Consider the following 27,359-nt stretch of genomic DNA (forward strand, 5'->3'; position numbering starts at 1 on the left):
ATCATAAGACTTGCATTTATCAGTGGCAGATCTGAATACTGTGGCCAAGAGAGGCTCTTCCCCATTACCCCATCATGACTGGTAATGCCATCACTTCTGGTGCCGCCATGAGCCTGGGATTCTTTGGCAATACTGCAGATCTCTTCTTGCTTCTTTGGTTCATTTTATTTTAGCCGGGGAAGGGGAGGAGGGTGCTTCTCTGTTTGAGTCCAGTCCTTGTGCCTTGAGTAGATACAGAGCTAGTATGTGAATTCAGCACAGCATTTTCTACTACTCTCGAGTGTGCAATACTGGTGCAAATCCCAGCTGATCTGAAATCTCTCCATTGACAGAATCACAGAAGTGCCTTATCCATCTGAAACAGCAGTGGGGATTTACATAGTGTAAAACTGCCTTGTAGCACCATTAAATCCCTCTTGGCATATTACCTCAAACTTTTGCCTTCCTCTAACCAGTTCTGATATAGCCAGTGTCATTAAGTCAGATAGTTCTAATCCTTCAGTTTTTATACACTTTTGATTCCGCATTCAATTGCATCTTGTGTCTTCTCTGCAGTGGATTTAGCCTTCAAGTCCATAGGCTCCACATTTCATTTTTGATGTTTCTCTTCTCCTCATTGCTTAATCCTAGTATTTTCAGTTCCTAATCTCTCTCCTTGCCTGCACAAACAGTATTTTCCTTGTATGTTCCTGCTGGCTCTATACAGGAAACATGAGCTACCTTTCCTTCTAATTTATATTGGCTCTGATGCTTTTCTTTCATCGTTTGTGCAGAGGTGATCAGTTGCAAGTAATTAAGAACTGGTACAGGTGTTCCATTTCATTCTGCGTTTCTATTTTCATGCTTAAATTGGTGTGTGAAATGGGAAATCATGAAAGATTGCAGTGGCGACTTCAGTGATAACACACACTGCCTATTGTGTTTTCTCTAATCATGGAAGTAAACAGTGTGATTCTCCTCATGTCTTCTAGTTCAGATGTTAGAGTGTTTACACGAGTAGACCACTCACATGACCAGTTAGTTAAATGGGTCAACCAACAGCAGTAACATTTAGAACCTTAGCTGGACTCCTACAGTGACATGAAAACAGATAATACTCAGAGGGATTTTCTGACAAAAAGGCTCCGGGATTGAACAGTACTATAAGTGACACCATTTTTCTCCCTCACACCACTATTTTGGCAATAATCACAGACTGACAGGGTTAGTTCCTCCACAGGGACAGAAAGGGAAACAGTTGTATTTCAGTTGCCATGGAGGCAACTCACAGAGACACTGAGCAGGTGTCACTGCTGCCAATTTGATCCACCTGGGGATCTGGGATGGGTGGTGTGTGGCATTTGAAGCCATCCTGTGCCTTTCCCCCCCTCCATCTTAAAAACATCTTTAAAAACAATTAAACTATCAGAACAATTAAAACCCTGAAAACCAGGTTAACATTAAAACTAATTAAAAACCCTGAAAGGCCAGGCCAAACAGATGGGTTTTAAGGGCTCTCTTGAAGGTCAGTAAGGAATTAAGATTACAGATTTTTGCTGGGAGTACATTCCACAGCCCGGGAGCAGCTACAGAGAAGGCCCGCCTCTGAGTCACCACCAAACGAACTGGTGGTAACTGGAGACGGACCTCCTCAGATGACCTTAATGTGCAGTGGGGATCATGTAAAAGAAGGCGCTCTCTAAGATATCTCGGACCCAAGCCGTTAAGGGCTTTAAAGGTAATAACCAGCACTTTGTATTTTGCCCAGAAACATATGGGCAGCCAGTGTATTTGTTTCAAGACAGGCATCATATGGTCTCTCTGGGTTGCCCCAGAGACCAATCTGGCTGCCGCATTCTGAAGTTTCCGGACTACGTACAAAGGCAGCCCCATGTAGAGCACATTGCAATACTCAAGCCAGGAGGTTACCAGCTGATGCACCACTATTTTGAGGTCATCCTCTTCAAGGAATGGGTGCAGCTGTCGAAGCTGATAGAAAGCACTCCTGGCCATGGCCTCTACCCTAGATCCCAGAGTGAGGCCTGGGTCCAGGAATACTCCCAAGCTGCGCACCTGCTCCTTCTGGGGGAGTGTATCCCCATCCAGCAAAGGAAGATCTAATTCACCCCTCATACTCTGAGCCCCCACAATGAGCACCTCTGTCTTTCTTGGATTCAGCTTCAATTTGTTATCCCTCATCCAGCCCATTACTGCCTGTAGGCAGGCATTTAGAGAATGAGTGCCATTTCCTGAAGATGAAAAGGAGAAGTAGATTTGGGTGTCATCAGCATACTGATAACACCCAGCACCAAACCTCCTGATGAACTCACCCAGCGGTTTCATGTAGATGTTAAAAAGCATTGGTGACAGAATGGAGCCCTGAGGGACTCCATATAACAGCTCCTTTTTTGAGGAGCAACTGTCACCAAGCTCCACCATCTGGAATCTACCTGAGAGATAGGAACGGAAGCACTGCAAAGCAGTGCCCCCTATCCCCAACTCCCCCAAGCGATCCAGAAGGGTACCATGGTCGATGGTATCGAACACCGCCAAGAGATCCAGAAGAACCAGCAGAGTCACACTCCCTCTGTCGATTCCCCGGTAAAGGTCATCCATCAGGCCGACCAAAGCTGTCTCAACCCCATAGCCAGCTCTAAAGCCAGTTTGAAATGGGTCTAGATAATCAGTTTCCTCCAAGACTGCCTGGAGCTGGCCACCACCCTCTCAATCACCTTGCCCAACCAAGGGAGATTGGCGATTGGCCTGTAGGGGTGTGCACAAAACCAGCTGGCCCGGTTCAATTTGAGGCCAAACTGGCCTCAAACAGAATCAGCTCAGTTTTACCCCCCTCAAACTCCCCCGGTTCAGTTCAGCTGGGGGAGGGGGTGTCTGCGAATATTTTTTTAAAAATAATTTTTAAATTTTAATTTAACCTTGGGCTTCTCCAAGGCCGTGGAGGGATCCACAGATGTTCCCCCTCCCCCCCACTAGCCTCCTTTTGCTAAAAAGCTCCCAGTTCTGGCTATCTTCAGCGCTTTCCAGGCCTTTCCCCCATCACGGTGGCCATTTTGGAGGCCGCTGTGCATGCACAATGGGCTCTGCATGGGTCATGACCCAGGCCATGCAGGGGCCCATTGCACATGTGTGGCAGCCTCCAAAATGGCCACTACAGTGGAGGAAAGGCCCAGAAGGGGCCAAATATCGCCCCAAAATTTTTAATTTAAAAAAATATATATCCACAACACACACCCCCAGAATGACCGGGGGGAGGTTGTTTCAGTCCGATGTTGAGCCAAACCGGGGGAGGTTCGGCTCGACTTCGAGCCATTGAACTGAACCGATTCAACTTCTAACAGGTTCAGATTCGAACCTGTTTGCACATCCCTAATACACAGCCTAGCCGCATCTTCTGCCTCTAGCCCTCAGCTTCTTGCCAGCCCACACAACTTGGGCCATTCCATTGCAGCCTGTCTTGACACTTAGCCAAAATGTGACAGCTGTGTTATCCGAAACCATCCCAACTACCCAGGGTTCATTGGACCAAGAGCCCAAGACTTGTTAATCTTCTCCTGTCAGTTCATTACCCGTTAATTCGTTACCCGTTACACACACACATACACAGTTTTTAAAGTCAAATATACTTTCTCCCAACTCTGAATCATGCAATGGTTCCCCAAGTTTGCTCTCAATTTACCAAACACTTTCTTGGAATGAGAGGCAAAGATTTCTTTTACTTACTTTCCTGCCAAATGGCACAAGGCTTGCTTCTTTTGACATGGGCCTCAGAGATATTTTCTTTTTGAGCAATTTTATTAGAAAGTTGCTTCCCTACACCGTTTGAGTTCAAGCAATAGTATTCAAACATGCAGAGCAATCAGTGTAGCAAGCAGCTATTTCAAGGACAAGTGACAGTCTTGAAAAATCAACTGATAGTTCTTATTGTTTTAAACAAAGTTTCACATCTTCACTGAATTATTTTGAATTTGCCCCGATTTGCTTCACTACACACAGTGACACCCATCAAGAGAAGCAATATAACCCAATTCACTTCAAATGAAAGCACTTGAGCTTATGTAGCACATGCCTTGAAAGAAAATGGGTCAGAAAATTAGAGAATGTACTCTTGGGGGGTGGAAATCTGGAAATATTAGAGCTGCAGCCTTCAGTTTAATTCTTCTTAACTGTAAGAGCAGAACAAGGAGTCTTGAAAAGATGCAGAATTCATCATCTTAGAGGTTTTCCACTATGTCATCTTAAGTTTGTAGCTTATTACTTGTGAGCCTCACAGCCCTATAACTCTATATAGTACACAATCAGACTTGCAGATATCAATAAAATTAACAACATATAATGTACAGGATGCTGACCAATATTAACAATTATTTACAACAAAACAAAACCCTGAAATATCCTACACTCCATGCACTACTGTTGCAATTAATCTATTTGTCCAGGCATGGAACCCATGGATCAAATTCAGACCATACTGTGTATATGTAAACAACATGTATGCCTGATAACAGTAGCCTAGTGAAACTCAGCAAGTTCTCCCAGGATACAGATAAATAAGACTGTTGATTATCGATTCCTATTCACATGCAATTTACAGCAAAACTGAACAGCATTTCCCATGCTTTTTAAGGCATGCATTTTTTCCCTTTGGTTGTTTTGGTTACAAAAGTATAATTCAATTTTTCATTAATATTTGAATATATATAGAGAAATCAATGCTCTCACAGCCAGATATAAATTAAAAGCTTACCTCCCCAAATACTTCAAATGCAATGTTTTATCATAGGAAATCAATGCATTTTATCTATTTGTTGAGCTAAATATCAAAGCATTCTTTGTTGCAATCTTTTAAAAGACAGGCTTGCATTGAAGACCTACCAAATATAGTTTCATGTTATGGCTGAGTCTACCCACAAATCATGGTTTGTTTGGGGCTAACAAAGCAGAACCTGAAACCATGTTTTAAAAAATGATTTGCAAACCATGGTTTATGCTAACTGTGGTTTCCCATTATGGCTGAAGTCATAGACAAACCACAGTTAGGGTCATTGCTCTGCCTGAAGAGGCTGCTGCACCATGGAAAAGAGAGAAATCTTGAGCACAGTCCTGAGCAGATGAGGGAAAGAAATTGAAAAGCAGATCTAAACCATAGTTGTATGTTCCTAACTATGCTTAGCACAAACCACAGTTTCAGGTTTCTTTTGAAATCAACCACTGGGACTGCACCACCTAGGGAGGAGTTTGCTGGAATGAGCTCCATGTAAAAACAGCTCCCATGTCGACAATTTACTCGTTCAGAGTAAATTGTTTAGGCCTGACACGTTGGTGTGAGGATGCTTTCAAAGTAATGCCTTCTCCCATTATATATAGCTGACTAAGCCTTTACTTAAAGCTAGGTTGCAGGGCAGGACTGTGCTTGTTGCAAGCAGGAGGTAAGGCTACAACACCTGTGGCTATTCAGTTTAGAAAAGAGACGACTGTCGGGAGACATGATAGAGGTCTATAAAATCATGCATGGTGTGGAGAAAGTGGATAGAGAGAAATTCTTCTCCCTCTCCCATAACACTAGAACGAGGGGTCATCCCATGAAACTGATTGCCAGGAAATCTAGGACCAACAAATGGAGGTAATTTTTCACACAACGCATAATCAACTTGTGGAATTCCCTGCCACAAGATGTGGTGACAGCCAACAACCTGGATGGCTTTAAGAGAGGTTTGGATAACTTCATGGAGGAGAGGTCTATCAATGGCTACTAGTCTAAGCGCAATAAGATGCCTCTGAGTACCAGTTGCAGGGGAGTAACAGCAGGAGAGAGGGCATGCCCACAACTCCCGCCTGTAGGCTTCCAGTGGCATCTGGTGGGCCACTGTGTGAAACAGGATGGATGCTGGACTAGATGGGCCTTGTGCCTGATCCAGCAGAGCTGTTCTTATGTTCATGAATTAAGCAAATGGCTAAGTCTTCTTAAGTTTGCTTCATACCTTAAGCAGATGCCTTTTCGAAAGTTCTGCTTATGACCATGATTCCATATTGCAAAGGGGGACTTCCAAGGGATGGTGGGTTGCATGTCAGGCATGCTGATACAGCAATCTAGTTACCAGCAAGAAAGTGCCCATACTAATGGCTGGTAGTCCAAATGTCAGACAGGAAGCTATAAAGATAAGTGGCTGTCATAGTGTGTAAGATGTCGTGTGCATTGCAACATAATGTGCATGCAGTTATGTGCAAGTATGCAAATGCAGAAATTGCATGAAGGCAGCTGGGAAATACTATGGCTACTAGAACAATGGCTGTGATATCACGCAACTTCATTTGCACAATGTCTCCATTTGCACAAGAGTGCACGTGCTCATGTTACGTTACAATGTGCATGGAACTTCCTGAAGTATGTCAGTCAGTGCAGGTGGAAGAGTAGTGAAGAGGCCTTATTCCAATTGTTGCCTTTTTCTCCCCCCGCCCCCAAGTTCTACTTTAGTGCTGTAGCATTATATCAGAGATCACGTGGACACAGCCTAATGGATTTCATGATCACTATTAAAACACCATTTGAATATTATGTGCATCAACTCATTTTAGCATTTTTTTTGCTTTCTTCTGGTAGGACACTGAAATAATAGTTTCATGAAAGCATGAGTCAAAACATTTCCATAGCAGTCACATTCATAAATAGCTGAAGGGATTATTTTAAGTTTTTTGTACAGTGGTTTGTGCTGACTACATTTCTAGTATACATGGAAACCTCGCTATTCGCAGATTCACAATCTCCAGTTTCATGTATCCGCAGGTGTCTCATTTACACCCAATTTCATTATCTGTGGATACAAAAAGGTTAAAACCCACTTATCTTTGGTGCCTAGAGGGCCAGAAGTGACAGCAGAGGTCACTTCCAGCCACCATTTTGTTCACAGGAGCCATTTTGTGGCTCATTTCTTTTTAAAAACCTTTAAAAATTTTCCCTCAATTGTTTGCAGTTTTGGGGGGAATTCCTTGGCACATGCAGACCCCTTGGAGCATGGTACAGTAAAAAATGTCATGGGTTTTGGTTTGTTTGTTTTTTGCTTTTTTAAAGCATGTTTCCTCCATTCTGGAAACTAACTCTGTTTCCCATAGGAATAATGGAAAGAGCACCTGCATCCTCACATGCAGAAGGTTCCAAGTTCCCTCCCATCTTCAAGACAGGGCTGGGAGAGATTCCTGCCTACAACCTTGGATAAGCTGCTGCTTGTCTATGCAGACAATTCTGAGCTAGATGGACCAATGGCCTGACTCAGTAGAAGGCAGCTTCCTATGTTCCTGGAGTGCCTTGTCCATGTGTCCTGATTCGGACCTTAAAATCTTCTTTGGAGGCCCTGCTCTGAGTTTCCTTGCTAAATGACGTGAAGTGGGTGGTTACTAGGGAGAGGGCCTTTGCAGTGATGGCACCCCATAGGCTCCCCAGTGAAACTCGCCTGGTGTAATCACTTTGTTCTTTGTTCGTCTTTCTAATGTATTTTTAATTGCAATTTGTGTTTAATTGGATGTTTTAATTGTGTTGTGAACCACCTAGAAAGCAATTTGTTATGGGGCAGCTAACAAGTATTATAGCAAAGCAACATATACAACCAACCTACTAAACCCATTTTAACGGTAGCAGATGATATAGTAAATTCCTCTCAGAATTTTCAATTAAGTGGATTCAAGTATAGAGAAGGCAAGAAAAAACCTCAAAGTCTGTAATTTGAATGGCAGAAATTTATCTTAGGAATCCGTCTGAAAAGCAGGGTTTCTTTGAAGGTGTAAATATTTCATAAGCTGGTCCAGAAGTTGGCACAGTAGTTAGATAACTCTAAATGCCTTACCTTTCGGTAAACAATCATGTTTGGGGAGCTCTCCTCTTGATCAGCTGTTTCCATGTCACTGGATCCCTGGGCCATGATTAACTGTTCTTATCCACGCTGCAAAGGGAAGAACAGAATTTAATAGAATGTCCAGATATGCTTCTGTAGGAGGATAAATTGCAAAATCAAATTCAGAGGCACAACAGGTAAAACAAAGAAGTGTGCTCTGCATTCTTATTCCACAATGCCCAAAATATACGAGAGAAAAATATTTTGATCTGATTGATGAAGGAGCAGACTGTCAACCCAGTCCTAAACATATTATTGTTACACTAGCCGACCCGCACAGAGCATCTGTGCGCTCTTTGGGGCCGGCTGTTCCCCCCCACATCCTGTCCCACTCTCTCTTGCCCCCCTCCCTCCTGCCCCTCCCCCCTCTCTTTCCCCTCCCCCTGCTCCCCTCTTTTCCCCCCTCCCCCTGCTCCACTTTCTTTCCCACTCCCCTCCCCCCTTCCCGACACTCACCACACAGGGCAGCTACCCCACTCGCTTCCCCGCCCCCTTGCTGGCTCTCCTCCTCTCCCCTCGCCTGACCGTCCCATCGCTGCCTCCTGCTCCTGGCGGCCAAGCCGGGCCACCGCCACCCCACCCGGGATGGGCCAGCCCATGCTGCTGCCACCTCCCAGCGCCCCGTTAAGCCGCCAACGCCTCCTTTCCCTGGACGGCCTAGACAGGACAGGCCGTCCCGCCCCCGGCGCCTTCCAGCACCCAGCCGAGGCCGCCGCCTCCTTTCCCTGGACGGCCTGGCCAGGCCAGGCTGTCCCGCCCCCAGCACCTTCCAGCAACCAGCCGAGTCTGCCGCCGCCTCCTTACTCTGGACAGCCTGGCAAGGCCAGGCCGTCCCGCCCCCGGTGCCTTCCAGCGCCCAGCTGAGGTGGCCGTCCCACCGCCACCTCCTCTGGCCATTTTGCAGTCCACTGCCGCCGCCTCCATTTTTTCTTTCACTTCAAGTCTCGCCCAGGCCCCAAGGCCGGAACTCTCGCAATGTGTCGCAAGAGTTCTGTCGCCAAATCCAGGAGGACACGCATGCCGGCTAAGAAAATTAAATATATAGATGCTGCCCATTACCCTGAGCAATGAGAAGTTCCAGGAACAGATCAACAAGGTTTCGTTTTCTTTGCCTGAAATTGTACTGGAAGCTTTAAAGAGGGTCTTTGTAATATTTGCTTTATTTATTTATTTTTAACACATCTGTATACCGCCCAAAAAGCAAGTCTTGCAATTACAAGACTTGAATTTACAAATATACAACAGAAAGGAGCATTGGTCTTAGCTGTGAAGGGTTCTTTTTCCCTGTGTCTGGCACTCATCAGTATGGGTTAGGAACTGAGCATGCTCAGAAGACAGGACTGAGGTCATTGTAGTTTCAACTTCCTGCCACTAGGAGACGCCTAGACCCCAGTTCCAGGAGTGTAGCAAGGAGTGGCAGAGAAAATGCAGGAGAGAGCTCGGTAGTAGAACTATATAGAAAGAGCAGTTATAACTCAAAGGTGATAAAGCAGAGAAGGTTAATTGGACAAAGGGCAAATATATACAAGGTAAGGAGAAGCAGCTAGCAACTAGGAGCCCAAGGATACGGCTCCACCCAAAACTGGTTAAGTTGAACACCGTTCCACAACTTAAGACAGGGAAGCTCCCTGTACATCTGCGTGGTCCTGATGAGCTCCAGACAAAGGGGGAGAAGACCCTTCACAGGTAAGACCAATATTCCTTTTCCCCCTGTGCTGGAGCATGCCCAAGCAGACTGAACAAGGGAGGGAGATGTACCTAAACAACTTGCTGGAGCACCCAACATCCGAAAGCCACCTGCAGTGTGTGGAAGGAGGATATTTTATAGTGTTTAACAAAGGGAGTAAGAGATTGCCATGTAGTGGCTTTACAGATGTCAGACAAGGGGGTCTGTGCAGAGAAGGCCACTGAAGTCACAGTGCTGTGCGTGGAGTGGGCTGTGATTCCCCCTGGTATAGGCAGATTGAGCATCCTATATGTGATGCAGATGCACTCCTTCAGCCAGCGGGCCAAGGTGGTCTAGGACACTTTAAGGCCCATCGAGGCAGGAAAGAAGGAAGGATACAAAGAGGGAGTCAGACTTGTGAAACTATCTTGTGCAACGGATGTAGGTGCGCAGAGCCCTGTGTACATCTAGTTTGTGCCATGTCTTTTCTTTTTCATGAATGGGATTAGGACAGAAGGATGGGAGTACAATATCCTGTGAGCAGTGGAAGGAGGAGTTGACCTTGGGGATAAATGTGGGGTCCAGTTTTAGTACTAGCTGGAATAGACAATTCTTTCTGAATGGAGAGAGCCCCCAACTCTGATACTCTGCTGGCCGATGCGATGGCCACAAGGAAGATAACCTTATAGGAGAGAAGTTTGAGGTTAGTGGTAGGAAAGGGCTCAAACGGAGGTTGGGCTAGTGCATTTAGGACCCTGTTCAGGTTCCAGGAATGGAAACGTTGGGGGTGGTGGGGGGAGGTGTGAGATTAGAGGCTCCCTTAAGAAACCTGGAGACATGTGAGTGTAGAGAGGATAACCTGGGTTTGGAAATGTCCAACACAGAGGCCAACTCTGAGGCCTGTCGCCTGACGGTACTGGGTCGTAAACAAAGGTCTACGCCTGCCTGAAGGAATGCCAGAACATCCAGTACTCCTGCTGTGAATGAATTCAACTGTTTCCTTCAAGCCCATTGTGAGAACGGTGCCCATGTGGCCTAATAAATCTGCTGTGTGGAAGGTCTGAAAGATGCAAGGATGGAATCTTGAACCTGGATCACGTAGCCTTTGGCCGCTAGTCTGGCACATTCAACAGCAAGGCGCAGAATTGGAACCACTCTGGGTCTGGATGAAAGATAGGTCCCTCTGACAGGAGATCCCTGAGGACTGGGAGGCCCAATGGAGGCCTTGTGGAGAGGCTGACCAGGTTGGAGAGGTGGGCCTGTTCCCTGAGCAGTTTCCCAATTACCTTGGTGATGATGGCTGTTGGCGGGAAGGCGAAGAGGGGACCCCGTGGCTAGCTGGCAGTGAGAGTGTCAATGGCTTCAGCCCCTGGAGAATGGTACCAGAAGAAGAAGCGCCAAAGTTGGTGGTTTATTGCAGACATAAAGAGGTCCACTAAGGGTTTGCACCAGAGGTCCAATAACGGTTTGCCAAGATGATGTGCTGTGATCATCTTGAAGACCTACGGGTAAAGAGCCCATTCCACCGGATCCACAGTCAGCTGAGCCAGTCAGCTTGGTCATTCTCCACCCACTTAAGTGTTCTGAGGTGATGGACAGTAGGTTCACTTCTGCCCACTGGAGCAGTCGGTCTGTCTCTGTCATCAGAGCCTATGACCTCGCGACACCCTGGTGGTTTATGTGAGCCTTCGTAGTGATGTTGTCTGTCCTGAGAACATGACACCCCTGAAGGAGATGTTGGAAATCCCAGTTCTTCTTGGAACTTCCAAGTTCCAAGAAGTCAATGCTCTTGTTTGCGTCTGCTTGTGTCCAGAATCCCTGGGCCAGAATGCCTAGGCAGTGGGTGCCCCCGCCCTTCAGACTGGCATCCATAGTTACTGTGATCCAATACAGAATAGTCAGTGGGAGGCCTTTGTTCATGGCCAAGGAAATCTACCACACGAAGGATTGGTGCACTTGTCTGGGAAGAACAACCAGTTTGTGTGTGCCCGCCATGTCATCTTGATGGGGCAGAAGAAACCACTGGAGGTGGCATGAGTGCCACCTGGACCAGGGTGTGCACTCATGCAAGCCACCATGGATCCCAGGACCTGTGAGAGGAACATAAGGTCTGCCGTCGTGGATCAGAGGAGCGGCCAAAGCAGGGAGGTGATTTTAACCTTCTGGTCATTGGGTAATGATACCAAATCTTGGGCTGTGTTGTGAGAGAAGGGGCCTGGATGAAGAAGTCGTTGAGTAACGGGTAAATGTGCACCCCCTGTAGGTGAAGATGGGCTATCAGGGCGACCATGATCTTCATAAAGACCCCTGGCACTGATGAGAGGCCAAAAGGGGAGGGCCCTGTATTGAAAGTGGTAATCTTCGTAGGCAAATCACAAGTACCACCTGTGGAGTGGGGGGGGGCAGATGGAGACATGTAGGTATGCATTGGACAGGTCCACCAATTCCAGGAAGTCTTGAGGTTGAATGGCCTCCTTGATGGGAGTGTAGGGACTTCATCTTGAACTTTTTCTTTGTGACAAACTTGTTCAGTCGTTTGAGGCCCAATACTGCCCTCCATGATGTATTTTTTGCAGGGACCAGAAATAACAGCAAGGAGACACCGGAGCATTCTTCTGTGTTTGGTACTTGTTCAAACGCCTGAATCTGAAGAAGATAACATATGGCCTCAGTCATCAGGCAACATTTGGCTGACTTGGAGAATTGTGGAGTTACCATGAAGGAATCCAGTGGGGTGGTAGTAAATTCTATGGAGTAGCCTAGGGAAACAGTGTCTAGCACTCATTGGTCTTGGGTGGTACACATCAAGGTGAGCGCAAAGAGGAATAATCTGCCCCCTACCTGTCCAGTGTCATTGCTTCCTGTTCTTCTGGAAGCTGGAGGACGGTCCACGGAAACCTTGAAATCTATTTTGGCCTCTGAAACGCTGTTGCCACTGGCGGCATCCTGATCCCCTGAAGCCAGTGTTACATAATTCTCTCCCCAGGCTGGGGGGGAAGGATCTGTACTGCCTGAATGGGTGAAAGGACAAAGAGGCCGAAGAAGGCTGAGATGAGTAGTGAAATGTATTGTGGGGGTCCCTATGTGTCGACAGCATGGCCTTATTTTTATCTTTGGTTTCTACCAAGATGGGCTCCAAAGGTGGGCCAAAAAGTTCTGACCCCAAGAAGGGGGAAGCCATGAGAGCTATCTTAGATTTAGAATCAACTTGCCAAGACCTAAGCCATAGGGATCTGCGCACTGTCACCTTGGCCGCCATAGACCTAGAAGCCTGTTGCAGACCATCCAGGCTGGAGTCGGCCGTAAGGGTTGAGCTTTAGAAAGTTTATTAAAGTTTTAGTGGAGTTTGACATTTTCAGGGGGAATTAAGGCAATAAGTTCTTTGGCCCAAAAAACAGAGGCCCGGGGGGAAAGAGTTAAGTGGCAGCTTTGATGACCATTGCCGATGCTTCGTGTATCTTTTAAAGGTAGGAGTCACACTTCCTGTCCTCTGGCAACTGCAGTTGATCATGGCCTTCATTGGTCAGGATCACCCTGGAAACCATTTGCGTGACTAGTGCATCAATGCAGGGAGGTTACTGGTGCGAAGTCTGAGGTTACATCCTGTGGTAGGGTGTAGTTTTGGGGGATAGCTGCCTACTGGCTTGGAGGAGGCTGGATTTTGCCATTCTGCCAGCATGATCTTTAGAAAAGTACTGGGGAACTGAACCGTGGGAGATGAAGACTCAGCAGCAGGGAAAACCTTTTGGTCCCGGACGGGAGTATCAGAAACCGACTCTGCCGCAGCCACATCATGTTTAGCCCTCTTAGCTTTGACCAATAGGACGTCAAATCCGGCTGTGGAAAAAGGCTGTGGAAAAAAGGGTGGGGGATGAGGCACCTCTTCTCTTGACAATTCCCCCTCTTCCGTGTCGGATCTGTCTTGGTGGGATGGAAAATCAGGGTCTGAGTTCGTCTCACATTTTGGGTCAACAGGAGCCAGTTCATTAGGGCCCACCAAAGGGGGAAGATGAGGCAGAATGGGTGGGTTGGGGTAGAGTGGGCGGTTTGGGAGGAGGGAGGGGATGAGGTTGTTTTGAAGAAGAGGAGGAGGAGGAGGAGTGGGTATTTCTTTTATGTTTGGCCTTTGATTTTTGTTGTAGGAAAAGGCCATGCTCAGATGGTGGGATGACTTCCCTCCTAGGACTGGAGCAGGGGCGTAGCCACCATTGTGCGAACGGGTTCAAAGAACCCGGGCTGCCAATAAAAGAGGCTGCCAAGCCCCAAGTTCCATAAGAGCCCAGAGCGAACTCCCCCCTCCCATGCCCGGGCCACTGAGAGCCTGGGTGAACGGTCTGTTAGTTATTTCAGGCAGCACAGACTGCCCGATAGAACATTTCCCCCTTTCTCTCCCTCTCTGGATGGAGAGAAAGGGGGAAAACCTCCTATCAGGCAGCCGACGCTGCCTGAAATGATGAGGGAAGAGCTTGCTCTGGCTCTTGGCGGCCCGGGGTGGGAGGGGGAGTGCCGTGAGTCACGTACACGGGTATATGTGGAGGGAGCCACCAAGCAGGACTGGACCCAGGCTGTGGTCTGGACTGGAATCTGGGGAGAAAGATGACAACCACCTTCTGGGAAGTCTAGGGTGCATGGGTTCCACTGTTGTCAACACAGGTGGTAAATTCAAGGCAGTACGTAGTGTGTGGGGGTAGCGCAGAACAGCCAGTTCCCCCTCAACACCAATCTCCCCAGTGGCGAGCGCAGCAGATGCCAGGGAGGAGCCCCCAGGGCCCTCGTCATCCACCCCCTTCTGCTCTGTGCCATGCTCGTTTTAGAGTGTGATTTAGTGCATTGGCAGATATCTTTGATAAGGCGCTCGCTGAGGTGCGCCGGGCAATCTTTTCTTTTGGGGCTGCTGCATGGTGTCTTTGATGTGTTTTGTTTTCTTTGCAGCTTTGCGCGGGAACACAGCTGCTGTGGACATGCCCGCTACCTCTGCGGTTGGAGGGGGACCAGGCAGAGCGGGGGAAAGAGTTTTTGCCCTAAGAGGCTGAGAGGGGATAGACTGTGCCTGCAAGGGGAGCCTTTTGGAAAGGGGAGCCCCCAAAAGGTCCTCAGCTTGTGCTCTTTCCATATGGGAGATGAATGGAAATCGAAACTGAAAAGACTCAAAGAAACAAACCCTATGCCAAATTGGTCCAATTGGAACTGGAAAAGGATTGGTTTAGAATTAGGTAGTAGTGAAAATAAAACTTCGTTGCTCCGCACCCCACACAATCTAAGGCAAACCAGTGGGGAGGGAAAAGGGGGGTAAGTAAAAAAGTAGAAAAGAACCTGAATAGTCTAAAAGTTCAAGAGCTATCTTGGTTAGCTGTGTTCCTAGCGAAGACAGGACTGGAACTGGGGTCTAGGCGCCTCCCGGAGGCAGGAAGTTGAAACTACAATAACCTCAGTCCTGTCATCCGAGCATGCTCAGTTCCTAACCCAAAATGATGAGCTCCAGCACAGGGGGGAAACCTATACAACCAAATCTTCATACAGCAACTTGGGCAACCTGCAGATTAAGCCAACACTATCTAAAACCTAGCTCTTTCTTCCTCTTCCCAGCAATTTACTATTCTAGTTCTCATTCTCTGGTCAGATGTTGTATTGAATCAAAGTTGAAGCCATGTTTCACACAACCTCCCTCAGCCCTGAGAGCGTAAACTCACTCATCCTGCCCCACTCATCCTGCCCACAAGCTGGTCCTGTGGTAGCAAGCATGATTTGTCCCCTTAGCTAAGCAAGGTCTGCCCTGGTTGCATATGAATGGGAGTCTTGATGTGTGAGCGCTATAAAATATCCCACTTAGGGGATGGAGCTGCTCTGGGAAGAGCATATACAGTGAAGGAAATAAGTATTTGATCCCCTGCTGATTTTGTCCGTTTGCCCTCTGACACAGAAATGACCAGGCTATAATTGGAATGGTAGGTTTATTGTAGCTGTGAGAGACAGAATAACAACAAACAAACCCTCAAAAGCCCAGTGCCCAAAAGTCAGCGATGGATTTGCATTGTAGTGAGGGAAATAAGTATTCGATCCCCTATCAACCAGCAAGATTTCAGGCTCCCAGGTGTCTTTTCACTATATGCAGGTAACGAGCTGAGATGAGGAACACCCTCTGTAAGGGAGTGCTCCTAATCCCAGCTTGTTACAGTACCTGTATAAAAGACACCTGTCCATAGAAGCAAGCAATCACTCAGCTTCCAAACTCACCACCACGCCCAAGACCAAAGAGCTGTCGAAGGATGTCAGGGACAAGGTTGTAGACCTGCACAAGGCTGGACTGGGCTACAAGACTATCGCCAAGCAGCTTGGTGAGAAGGTGACTACAGTTGGCACGATAACTCGCAAATGGAAGAAACACAAAATAACTGTCAATCTCCCTCGGTCTGGGGCTCCATGCAAGATCTCACCTCGTGGAGTTGCAATGATCATGAGAACGGTGACAAAGCAGCCCAGAACTACACAGGGGGAACTTGTCAATGATCTCAGGGCAGCTGGAACCATAGTCACCAAGAAAACAATTGGTAACACACTACGCCGTGAAGGACTGAAATCTTGCAGTGCCCGCAAGGTCCCCCTGCTCAAGGCAGCACATGTACAGGCCCGTCTGCAGTTTGCCAATGCACATCTGAATGATCCAGAGGAGAACTGGGCGAAAGTGTTGTGGTCAGATGAGACCAAAATCGAGCTCTTTGGCATCAACTCAACTCGCCATGTGTGGAGGAGGAGGAATGCTGCCTATGAGCCCAAGAACACCATCCCCACCGTCAAACATGGAGGTGGACACATTATGCTTTGGGGGCGTTTTTCTGCTAAGGGGACAGGACACCTTCACCGCATCGAAGGGACGATGGACGGGACCATGTACCGTCAGATCTTGGATGAGCACCTCCTTCCCTCAGCCAGGGCATTGAGAATGGGTCGTGGATGGGTATTCCAGCATGACAATGACCCAAAACACACAGCCAAGGCAACAAAGGAGTGGCTCAAGAAGAAGCACATGAAGGTCCTGGAGTGGCCCAGCCAGTCTCCAGACCTTAATCCCATAGAAAATCTGTGGAGGGAGCTGAAGGTTTGGGTTGCCAAACATCAGCCTCGAAACCTTTCTGACTTGGAGAGGATCTGCAAAGAGGAGTGGGACAACATCCCTCCTGGGTTGTGTGCAAACCTGGTGGCCAACTACAAGAAACGTCTGACCTCTGTGATTGCCAACAAGGGTTTTGCCACCAAGTACTAAGAAATCTTTTGTGAAGGGATCGAATACTTATTTCCCTCACTACAATGCAAATCCATCGCTGACTTTTGGGCACTAGGCTTTTGAGGGTTTGTTTGTTGTTATTCTGTCTCTCACAGCTACAATAAACCTACCATTCCAACTATAGCCTGGTCATTTCTGTGTCAGAGGGCAAATGGACAAAATCAGCAGGGGATCAAATACTTATTTCCCTCACTGTAGGTTCCAAGTTCCCTCCCTGGCAGCTCCAAGATGGAGCTGAGATTCCTGCCTGCAACCTTAGAGAAGCCGCTGCCAGTCTGTGTAGACAATACTGAGCTAGATGGACTAATGGTCTGACTCAGTATATGGCAACTCCCCATGTTCCTATCCCCACAAAACTGTTCCTATCCCCATAAGTGCCTACTTCCTTTCTAGTTTCGTATATGACGGGATTAGTGGATTCCGACGTTGTGACCAGTCTTGACATATCCTAACCTAATGTTTGAAGCTTCCCTCATTCTGCTACTACAAATATTTATATACTCTCCAACCAAAGTTCACAAAATGGTTTACAAAGAAAAATACATAAATAAAATGGCCCCCTGTCCCCAAAGGGCTCACAATCTAAAGTAAACATAAGGCAGATACCAGCAATTGCCACTGGAAGGATGCTGTGCCCAGCTGGATAGGGCCAGTTGCTCTCCCCTTGCTAAAAGGTGGCGATTCTACCTTTAGATTACACTTTGTTCAGTTAGCACAGGTATTTTCTCTCTCCCCCACCCCTCTCTCTCTCTTTCTCTCTCTCGCTCTCGCTCTCACACACGCACGCCCTCAGCTAGAGAGGAACCATCAACTAATTTAAAATGACAGAGAGATTCTGAACTATCTCCTAACCATTAGCTCTCACTGTTGAAACACCAACTCACCACCATCCTGGATTAACAACCAGCAACCCACCTTACAAATGTCATTATGGCCAACAGTCATAACAGTTTACTCAGAAGTAAGTCACACCAAGTTCAGTGCAGGAACTTCCTCCCTAAAAAGTGTGCTTTGCATTCCAGCCTAAGAGCTAGAAATGCTAGTGAGAAACAAGTGCTGTCTTTTTTCCATGTCTGCCTTGCCACTGTGAAGCACTACTGAGAGCAGGGAGAGATTAGCAAGAGAGAGACTAGCATTTTGCATCAAGCATCCTTCCTGTGCACAGGACAACTTTGACAAGTGATATTTTTGACTATATATATATATATATATATATATATATATATATATATGAATGAGAGAGAGAGCGCGTGCATATTTTTTCTTGATGGGGTTTTTCCTTAAATGTTACATATCAGAGAGCTGCTATCAAACTCCAGTGGGACTATATAGACACAACTTCCAGAGAGGTCCCTCTTCTAATAGTACACAGGGCAGGGGTGATGAGCAGTAAAACTTGTGGGGATTTTACGACAAATCATGTTGTGGCTACTAACAGAACTTTTTTTTTTTAACACAGGATACTTGAAATCCCTTCTCACATGATCTCTGCACAGGTGTGCAGGATGCCGGATGGAACTGCCAGGTTGCAGATCAGGGATCTGCAAGAGCCCGTAGCATTTCCTCATGCAGTGAGAGAGGAGGCGGCAGCCATCATGTCACTTGCCCACTGCTTCAGCCCTGGCTCCTCCACCTGCAGTGTGAAACTAAGCCCGTTTGTTACAGAAGGGAGAAGAGTGGGCCAGATGACAGAACTCCACTTGGTTTGGGGGCTGCTCTGAAATGGATTCCTGAAGGCCGCAGTATCATTCAGGAACAACAGAACACAACCAAATAGTGAATGAGTCATCAGCCAGCCATGAATTCACTGCAGATTTGACAGACTGAGTTTGCATCAGGAATGCTGAATCTCTAAACTACAGCTTTGTCAGGAAAGCTTAGCATGCAGTGAAGCAATATCACAATGTCATGCTATAATTATTTAGTCAGCCAGGTGCTCCATCACAACCAGCAGCTCTTCAATTCATTAAGACTAATGTAGTCAAGGAGGAGAGCCTGCTCTCCATTTAAATCCTGCCTGGTTTCTGATGGACGTTTCCCATTCTCATGGGTCCTGTTCCAGTCAGGCATAATGAGAAAGTTTAACTGGTCCAATGCTAGCCAGTGAGTAGCAGTGGCCTGCAAGCTGTCATTGATATTGAGAGCAAGCAGTGGGTCATTCACTTTTAAAAGGTGCCTTGCTAACTGAGCAAAGAGGCATCTTTTTAAAATGGTGATTCTCTTTATTTAGCAGAGGGAGAGCAAATGGCCCTATCCACCCCCAACACAGCCCTCCAGTGGCTGTTGCTAGAGTCTATCTTCTGTTTCTTTTTTTAAGATTGTGAGCTCTTTGGGGACAGGGAGCCATTTTATTTTATTTATTTATCTATGTAAGCCGCTTTGGGAACGTTTGTTGAAAACACCATCCAAGAACAGTCTCATTTATCCATTCCAATAGTTGGAAGTTCCATTTAGGATAGAAACATGCCTTAATTTATTTATTTATTTTTTAGGAATACAATGAAATCACACCAACAAGTGATATTTTAAAACTGATAATTTCAGGGAAATCAAGAGCAAAAAATAATAAACCTCTAAGCCAAAAGCATCTCAAAATGGTTTCATCTTATCTTCACAAAACATTGAAAATGCCTGTGCTGAAAGCACTGTTTGGCCTACCAGAATAAAGAGTCATAGAACTATAAAACTTTAGAATGGGAAGGTACCTTGAAGGTCTTAACCTCCTGCTTAGTGCAGAAATTGGTTACAGCATCCCTGAAAGATGACTGTCCAGCAAGAAGTTCCCACCATTGTGCAAAGCAGACTGTTCCACTGTGGAACAGCTCTTGAAGTTAGGAAATTCCTCCTCCTGTCTAACCTGAATCAGCTTCCTTCTAATTGCAACCTATTGGTTCTAGCCCTGCCCTCACGAGCAACAAATTCACTCTCTCTTCTATATGACAGTCCTTCAGACAGCTAAAGACAGCTCTTGTATCTCCCAAACACATTTTAACAGTTCATCTTCCATTTGTGTGGACTAGGCAACAAACAGAGTCAAGATCTGCAAGACCAGAAACGGCTCGGAGGCAACAGACAAAATGCTTCAACAGGGCACATTTCTCAGCTGAGACTTTATATTGAGGTGCTGACACTGATGACGACCCAACCCCCTTTGCTCAGCAGAGAATGGAAAGGCCTTAAACGGGCAGTGCTCTTAGAGAAATTCATGCCTGCATTGTTCACAAGCCTCTTGGTGGGCTTTCTGGCCTCTTGGGCATGCTTAGGGGAGTGATGGACCTTAGGCATCTGGCATGCAGATCAATGGGTGAAGGGTACATGATGGCCAGCCAAGAAGTCATCCATTAGAGGCCTATCTGGGATCTACTGCACTCCACAATGAAGCCCTAGAAGAGGCTTACAAAACATCAAACAAAATACAAAATGCAGAGTGCAAAACCAATGCAATTTGAAATATTTTTAAATAAATCCAAATATGTAACAGAAATAATAAAACTGCACTTATCTCACAATCTGCAGGCAAAGTCCTATGCCAAGGCCTTTCACATGAAGGAAACAGCCCTTCTAAAGAGGGCAGTTTTTACTAATTTTCTAAAAAAGAACAGTGAATTGGCTAGACAAACTGCATAAGCAGAAAGCTCAGGAGTTAGGGCACTATGATCAAGAAAGCTCTAAACAAGACTTTCTTAACCCTGGGTCCCCAGACACCGTTGGACAACAATTCCTATCAACCCCAGCCACAACTGCCAAAGGCCACTAGATCGATTGTCCAACAACATCTAGGACCCAAGGTTGAGAATGTCTGCTCTTGTCCTTGTTGCTGCTTGATGGTGCAAACCTTCTTGGAAGATCTTAAAGCTCAAGGCACGACATAAAAGAATGAGCATTCTTTTAGGTCATAATGGTACCATTCTCCAGTTCCAGGGGCGTAACTACCATTAGGCAAGGGGAGACAGTTGTCTCGGGGCCCCACTGCCTCAAGGGGCCCCCCAGATGCACATCACATGACTCTCCGCCCACCCGTGTTGCACCCTGGGATCTTTTAGGTACCTAGCAACACCTTTGTAAGGGAGAGAAGAAGAGTGATTGGATTTTTCATGCAAAAAGCTGGCATTAGCAGGTATGTTCCGAATTTCTTCTAAAAATAAATAAATAAATCTTCCCCTGGGTGTATTTCAGTGTAAAAAATAGTGAATTCAGCTAATTTAAGAGGGGGGAGAAAAGGAAAAGGAATGAGAGAAAGAGCAGAGAGGAGGAGGAATTTAGGTGGTGTGAGGTGGGTGCAAGGCTATGTGTGGCTCACCAGAGGTGCATCAGAATCTAATCTGGCCCACCACCAAATTTTAGTTTGACACACCCTGGCATAGTGAATTTGCAAGAGAGAGAAAATCCAAGCCCCAATATTTATATAGAGGTGGAATCTTTTAGGGGGGAGGGAATTCTTGTTGCACCCCCTGTAATTTCCTGCTGGATCCGCCCCTGTGAACTAGATATTCACCGTATTCATAATGGGGGTGTGAGTGTATGTGCACTATATATTGTGAAGTGTGTTTGTGTGTGTATATCAGCAAGGGGCCCATTTTAAAATCTTGTCTCTGGGCCCACTCCAACCTTGCTACGCCCCTGTCCAGTTCTCTAACAAATACTCCCCACAGGCAACCTAAGTCAATCAGGAGTTCCCTACTCATAGTACATATGGGGTTTTAGAACACATATTTGAATAAGTTACATTACCACCTGCAAACACCGAGGCAATGGAAGTAGGAGGTGACTATGTGTGGGAGAAATGCTGGTCATCAGTGTTCCCTCTAACAGGGATTCCCAGACGTTGTTGACTACAACTCCCAGAATCCGCAGCTGCAATGGTTTTTGCTTGGAAATTATGAGAGTTTTAGTCAACAACATCTGGGAATCCCTGTTAGAGGGAACACTGCTATTAATCTATTCAAAAGCAGTCAATCAAATGTGTATTTCAGAATCTGGAGAGCCAAAGCACGAGGTATGTAGAGCAAACGAATGAGGAACACCAATCTGACGAGTCACACATTCAAGGTTACAAAAAATATAGGAGCCCGGTAACCAATGATCCAAAAGTGGCTGCAAAGACCCGGAAGCAGGCTACTCCTTCTGCCTGGATCCTAATGCTGTAATCTTAAGCATAAACACTGAATTTTGTGTTTGACTTATTTCCAAGTAAGTCCACAAAGAATTGGCTGGACATTTTTTTTAAAGTACCCATCTCTTTATTTCCCCCACTCCCATATACTTTGACAATGTTTTACAGATAATACTAGTGTTCCAAGCCATCACTATTACTTTATTGCTCAGCCAGGATTAGTTGCATGATGCAGATGTGTGGTGCAGGTTGCTTTTTGGGGGCGGGGGGGACGGGACAGAAACATGGCTGAGTCAATATTCATTGACTTGACCATAAATATTACTTCTTTCGAAAGATACAGGAAGTTATTCTTTTCCAGAAATTCAAAATACAAGAGACAAATTGAACTCCATCATGACTGCATACCCTTAATTAGAATTGAGGGAAGAAGAAGAAAGGGAACATTTGCCATTACTTTTGCTAATAGAGAAGACATTAGGAAAAGCATCAGACCATGTAAAAATAAAGTCAATATTGGCAGACTCTAAATAGTTTAATCATAATTTAGCAAGGAGATTCAAGGAACGAGATCCATTATGTTGTGCCTGTGGACAGAAGGCTTTAAATGCACTGCTGAACTTCAGGCATATAATATACATTTTTAAATAATGTTAAGACCCAAGTCAGTACAGTATGGAACATTTCACCTTTAATGCTTAGGATGCATTCCATATATATATATATATGAGTTATAAAAATGGAGCGACTGACATGGCAGATTAAATTGGAAGTGTGTGTTTAATCTTTACCTTAAAATTCAAACACCTTGATCCAACTATAATCATGTCATTAGTCATGACAAGTTGCACCCAAATTTGAACTGGGACACAAACCCTACAGTAATGCAAGGTAGATAGGAACATAGGCAGCTGCCACATATCAAGTCAGACCATTGGTCCATCTAGCTCAGTATTGTCTAGACTGGCAGCAGCTTCTCCATGGTTGCAGGCAGCAGTCTCTCTCAGCCACTGTTCCCTCTAATGCGTGTGCATGCTCACACATTTTCTGATGTCCGCTCAGTTAATTTTAGATCCCGCTCAGATTGAATCAGGAAGGCCCCACTCTGAATGCACATGCATACACACTGCCTTGATACTGCCACCCAGAACAAACCTCATTCCACACACAGATGGGAAAAATTAGAGAGAACACTGCTCTCAGACCTATCTTGGAGGTGCCAGGGAGGGAACTTGGAACCTTCTGCATGCAAGTGTGCAGCTGCTCTTCTCAGAGTGGCCCCATCCCCTAAGAGGAATATTTTACTGTGCTTACATGTGGTATCCCATTCAAATGCAACCAGGGTGACTCTGCTTAGCAAAGGGGACAATTCATGCTTTCTACTCCTCCCTGTTATCTGCATTCAAATGTGCATCCAATTTTGCCCGAAGTTCCTGATCCATCAAATAATATCTGCTTCCATGTGCAGACAGACTTGCTCACCTGGACTGGAGTGAAACATTCCAGGACATTTTTAGTTTTGTAGAAATTAAAACTAGTGCTGAGCTTAAATTAGGGCTGGATGTGTTTGGGGCACATTGTCACCTACTGTCAAAAGCAAACCCTTGTTTTGCTCTCTTGTTTGCAAGGGGGGGATGGTGTTCAAGCCAAGAGTTAATGTGTCCCAGTTGCCAAGGCAACTGTGTCAGCACTCCCTTACCCCAACCCACTTAGGTTTAGTTGACAAGCTAGGGCTGAATGAGGATGCTGGGGATACACATTCAAACACTCATCCCATTTAAAGTAATGTCGTGCAGAGGGAGACTAAGGACTTGTATCTATATGGAGACAGACCCTAATCCATATTCTGAACAATTTGCCATGCATAACTGCACACAACTAGAGTTGGACAGATCAAAATACTTACAGAGCAGCACTGATGGAAAATGACTCTGCCTGTGCATCATGGCAAGACAGAGTATACATCTGGGAATGATGAGAGTTGTATTCGCAACAAAAATTGGAGAGTCTCAGATTGGCCAACTCTGCTATTGACATTTTATGTCCGCATGCATTTTAGTATTTCCCCATTACAGAATTTCTCATCTTAAGACTCAAAAGAAATGTAAATACATCACTGTAGTATAGCTAGCAGTATGATAAACAATAGAAGGCTACCAGTTTTTAATGATGCTGCATTAATCCAAGCGTTCTACTTCTTTTTGAGCTCATTAGAGATAGGCAGGACAGTGTCTCTACACACCTGGCAACTAATTTCAAAAGAGGGTATGCTTTTTACTCTGTTGGCATGTAGCATATATAGTCTTTATTTTCTTAGAGTATTTCACATGTTAGACTAGCAGTACATTTTGTCATATATATATTTCACTGAAAACTATACAATTTGTAAATAAGCATGTACTGTATATGTAACAGGCTGTGTTGGACTGAGAGATCTAGGCTCAAATTTCATTTCTGCCATGCAGGACCTTGGACAAGTCATCTTTGAGCATCTGTAAAATGGGAACAATGCTGAGCCCACTATAGGGAGTTACTACAAAGATGAAATCAACAAAGATTTGTAAGCAATTTGCAAATTAAGGAACTATAAGGAAGTGCTATATATGATCAAAAGTGGAGAAAGGAATTGCCTATGCCAAGGTTTCTTAACCTTGGACCCCCAGATGTTGTTGGACTACAATCCTCATTATCCTCAGCCACAAAGGCCATGTCTGGGGATGATGGGAGTTGTAGTCCAACAACATCTGGGGGCCCAAGGTTAAGAAACCTGGCCTATGCCACTGAGGGTCAAAACTCTATAGAGTTTTGTTCCTGGAAAACAACTGAGAAGTAAAGAGATCATTGCCTCCACCCAGCAAGTGACAAGTGGGAGGAAGCAGGCTTAAACACAAGCTTTCCCTGCTAAACAACAACAGATATTCAGAAGGGTGATGTAGGTGCATTTCCTCAGCCTGGTTCACTGCATCCAGCACTTGAACCTGTGGGACTAGGAACTGCCACATGCAGCAATGAACAGATAGTCAGCTCTGTCAGCACTGATTACTTGAATCAGCAACACTGGGGACTTAAGTCAACACACAAATACCCTTCACTTCTTCCATCTAGTTTGGGACTATACTATTTAGTAAGCCTAATGAAGTGACTTGACTAGCAAGCCAGAGGTTGCCGGTTCGAATCCCTGCTGGTATGTTTCCCAGACTATGGGAAACACCTATATCGGGCAGCAGCAATATAGGAAGGTGCTGAAAGGCATCATCTCATACTGCACAGGAGATGGCAATGGTAAACCCCTCCTGTATTCTACTACCAAAGACAACCATAGGGCTCTGTGGTCACCAGGAGTCGATACCGACTCGATGGCACACTTTACCTTTTAAGCCTGCAGAACCTCTAGGTGTAAAAATTACTCATGTAATTTCAAATATGTGCAGAGATCTTATTGAGTTTAACAGGAATCTATGGAATGGGTTCCACCCATACACTTTTGCAGCTGTTCAGTCCAAGGCTGGCATCCACAGTGATGCACATTCCCCTGGGCTTCTCCCAAGGGTACTTCTGAAATTCTCCCAGTCCAAATTTCATCTTGGATTTTGGATGTTCAAAAGTTTGTTTTCTAGTTTTGTACGAAATACCACCATGTGCAGTTTGCTGCAGCATTTGTCTCCCTGCTACCTTTTTTTTTTTTGATAAACAGTATCAATGCAATAGTATGCATGATTCCATTAAGATGCTCTTTGTGCAGTGTTTTCCAGTGTGCATGTGTGCTTATTTATACTGCTACAAAAAAAATCTTAATGTGACTGTACATCCAGTTATATCAAGATGATTCTGTGTGGTGTTTTACCAATGTACAAGAGTATATGTTCAATAAAACACTGCACACAAAAAAGAATCTTTATGGAATCATATAAACAATCACATCAAGTTTGCCTTTTTGCATCAACAGGATAGAGAAAGAAAATGAATTTAAATGAACTGACAGCTCTGGTAAACTCTAACTGGCACACTCCGGAATCAATTTTAGACAATCTCCTATGTTAAAGCAGAACCCAGGAGGGCTGGAGCACAAGGCAGAACAAGCAAGAGAGGAACATAATGAAGGAAAGCCTTTTCTTCTCAGGGCTCTTCCAGGCGGCAATGAACAGCACTTTGAAAAAAGCCTGATGGTGTTGAAAAAAGTTGAAAGTAAGAGCTGATTCTGCACCCACACTTTCTTGTAGACTCCTGTTGCCTTTTCCAGTGCAATCTCACACACAGGTCACATGACCAGCAGGGACTTTGTGCACTTTCTGTAGCGCCACCTACTGGACAACCCTTACTTTCAGTGATTAACCTACCACCTTTCCATACTACTTTTCTGACAAATAAGAGAAAGCAAGAGCTGATCAGGAGATGACACTGCAGAAATAATGCGAGGTTCCTGGTGGCCATGTGACCTGAACATGCTGGAAAAGACAAGAGGAGTCAGCTGAAGCATCTCGATGTTGAATAAGCTCTCAACTGCAACTTACTCATGAGTTCTTTTCAAAGTGCTGTGCCTTTCTGGAAGAGCCTTTCATCTCTCCCTTCAATTCAATACATATTAGTCAATATACCTTATGTACAAATGGAACTGCCCCTATCATTGAAGTTAATGGAAAATATCTTGTAGCTGGGATGAGGACTATGATACCTGTGCCCAAAAGGTCTGTTTCTTACATTAATTGTCTGTCTCTTCCTTCCTTCCTTCCCTCCAAGCTCAAGACATCACTATGACAGCATATTGCTTTACCAATAATCAATTCAGTACAAAACCTTTGACTTCTTGCATATTGCTTAATCTTCCATTTATGACATCAAATTCTGTTGCTATGGAGATGTTTACGCAGATCGTTATGACTTTAGGTAGAGAAACAAATGGCTAGTTCTCATGCTTTGTTCCCTGAAATTAACACACCACAAACACACACAGAGAACACTGTCTAGGTTTCCCAAAGGGAAAGCTGATCATCAGTCACAGTTTAAAGCTCTATAACAATGCCTATTCTGGACAGAGTAAAATGAAAAATTTGATGGGAAAGGCACATACCTAACTCCCAAACCTTGTTGCTATTTTTTATCTGACATGACAACCTGTCACTTTAAAACATGGCTTGAATATTGGCTGATGTGACAATTCAGACATTCATGCAAGAATTTCTTTAAAAACAAGTAAGGCACTATAAATACTAGCTTTACGAGGGGCCATCTACACAAGCCTAATGTTATAGCCTAAAAATGCACACTTTCCTTGTTATGTGGGATCACCCAGACATCTTCTTTCCAAGAGCGATTCTGTTTAAGAGACTGCATTTTGAAAGAACTCAACTGTTTTATGTAATTTAAGCTGGTAAAATTCAATTGTTTACTATTACTACTGCAAATATTTATATACCACTT

At 45.3% G+C, this 27,359-nt stretch overlaps 1 protein-coding gene across 17 annotated transcripts in view; it reads right to left on the bottom strand.

The window, feature by feature from the left end:
* Nucleotides 1–27,359, bottom strand: part of RGS6 (regulator of G protein signaling 6) — a 390,873-nt gene that overhangs the window by 356,577 nt on the left and 6,937 nt on the right. For 16 of the 17 annotated variants that reach the window (XR_008308931.1, XR_008308962.1, XR_008308953.1 and 13 more), the window contains one exon: nt 7,833–7,928. Coding sequence is in view for 11 of the 17 variants with exons in the window: in XM_053256820.1 (XP_053112795.1) it covers nt 7,833–7,907 (75 nt within the window). In the remaining 6 variants the exon portion in view is untranslated. Of the gene's footprint in view, nt 1–7,832; nt 7,929–8,939; nt 9,188–27,359 lie in introns of those variants that run through there. The other variant, XM_053256580.1, reaches the window with a different exon arrangement.

Source organism: Hemicordylus capensis, chromosome 1, assembly GCF_027244095.1.
Source record: "Hemicordylus capensis ecotype Gifberg chromosome 1, rHemCap1.1.pri, whole genome shotgun sequence".
Classification (NCBI taxonomy): Eukaryota; Metazoa; Chordata; class Lepidosauria; order Squamata; family Cordylidae; genus Hemicordylus; species Hemicordylus capensis.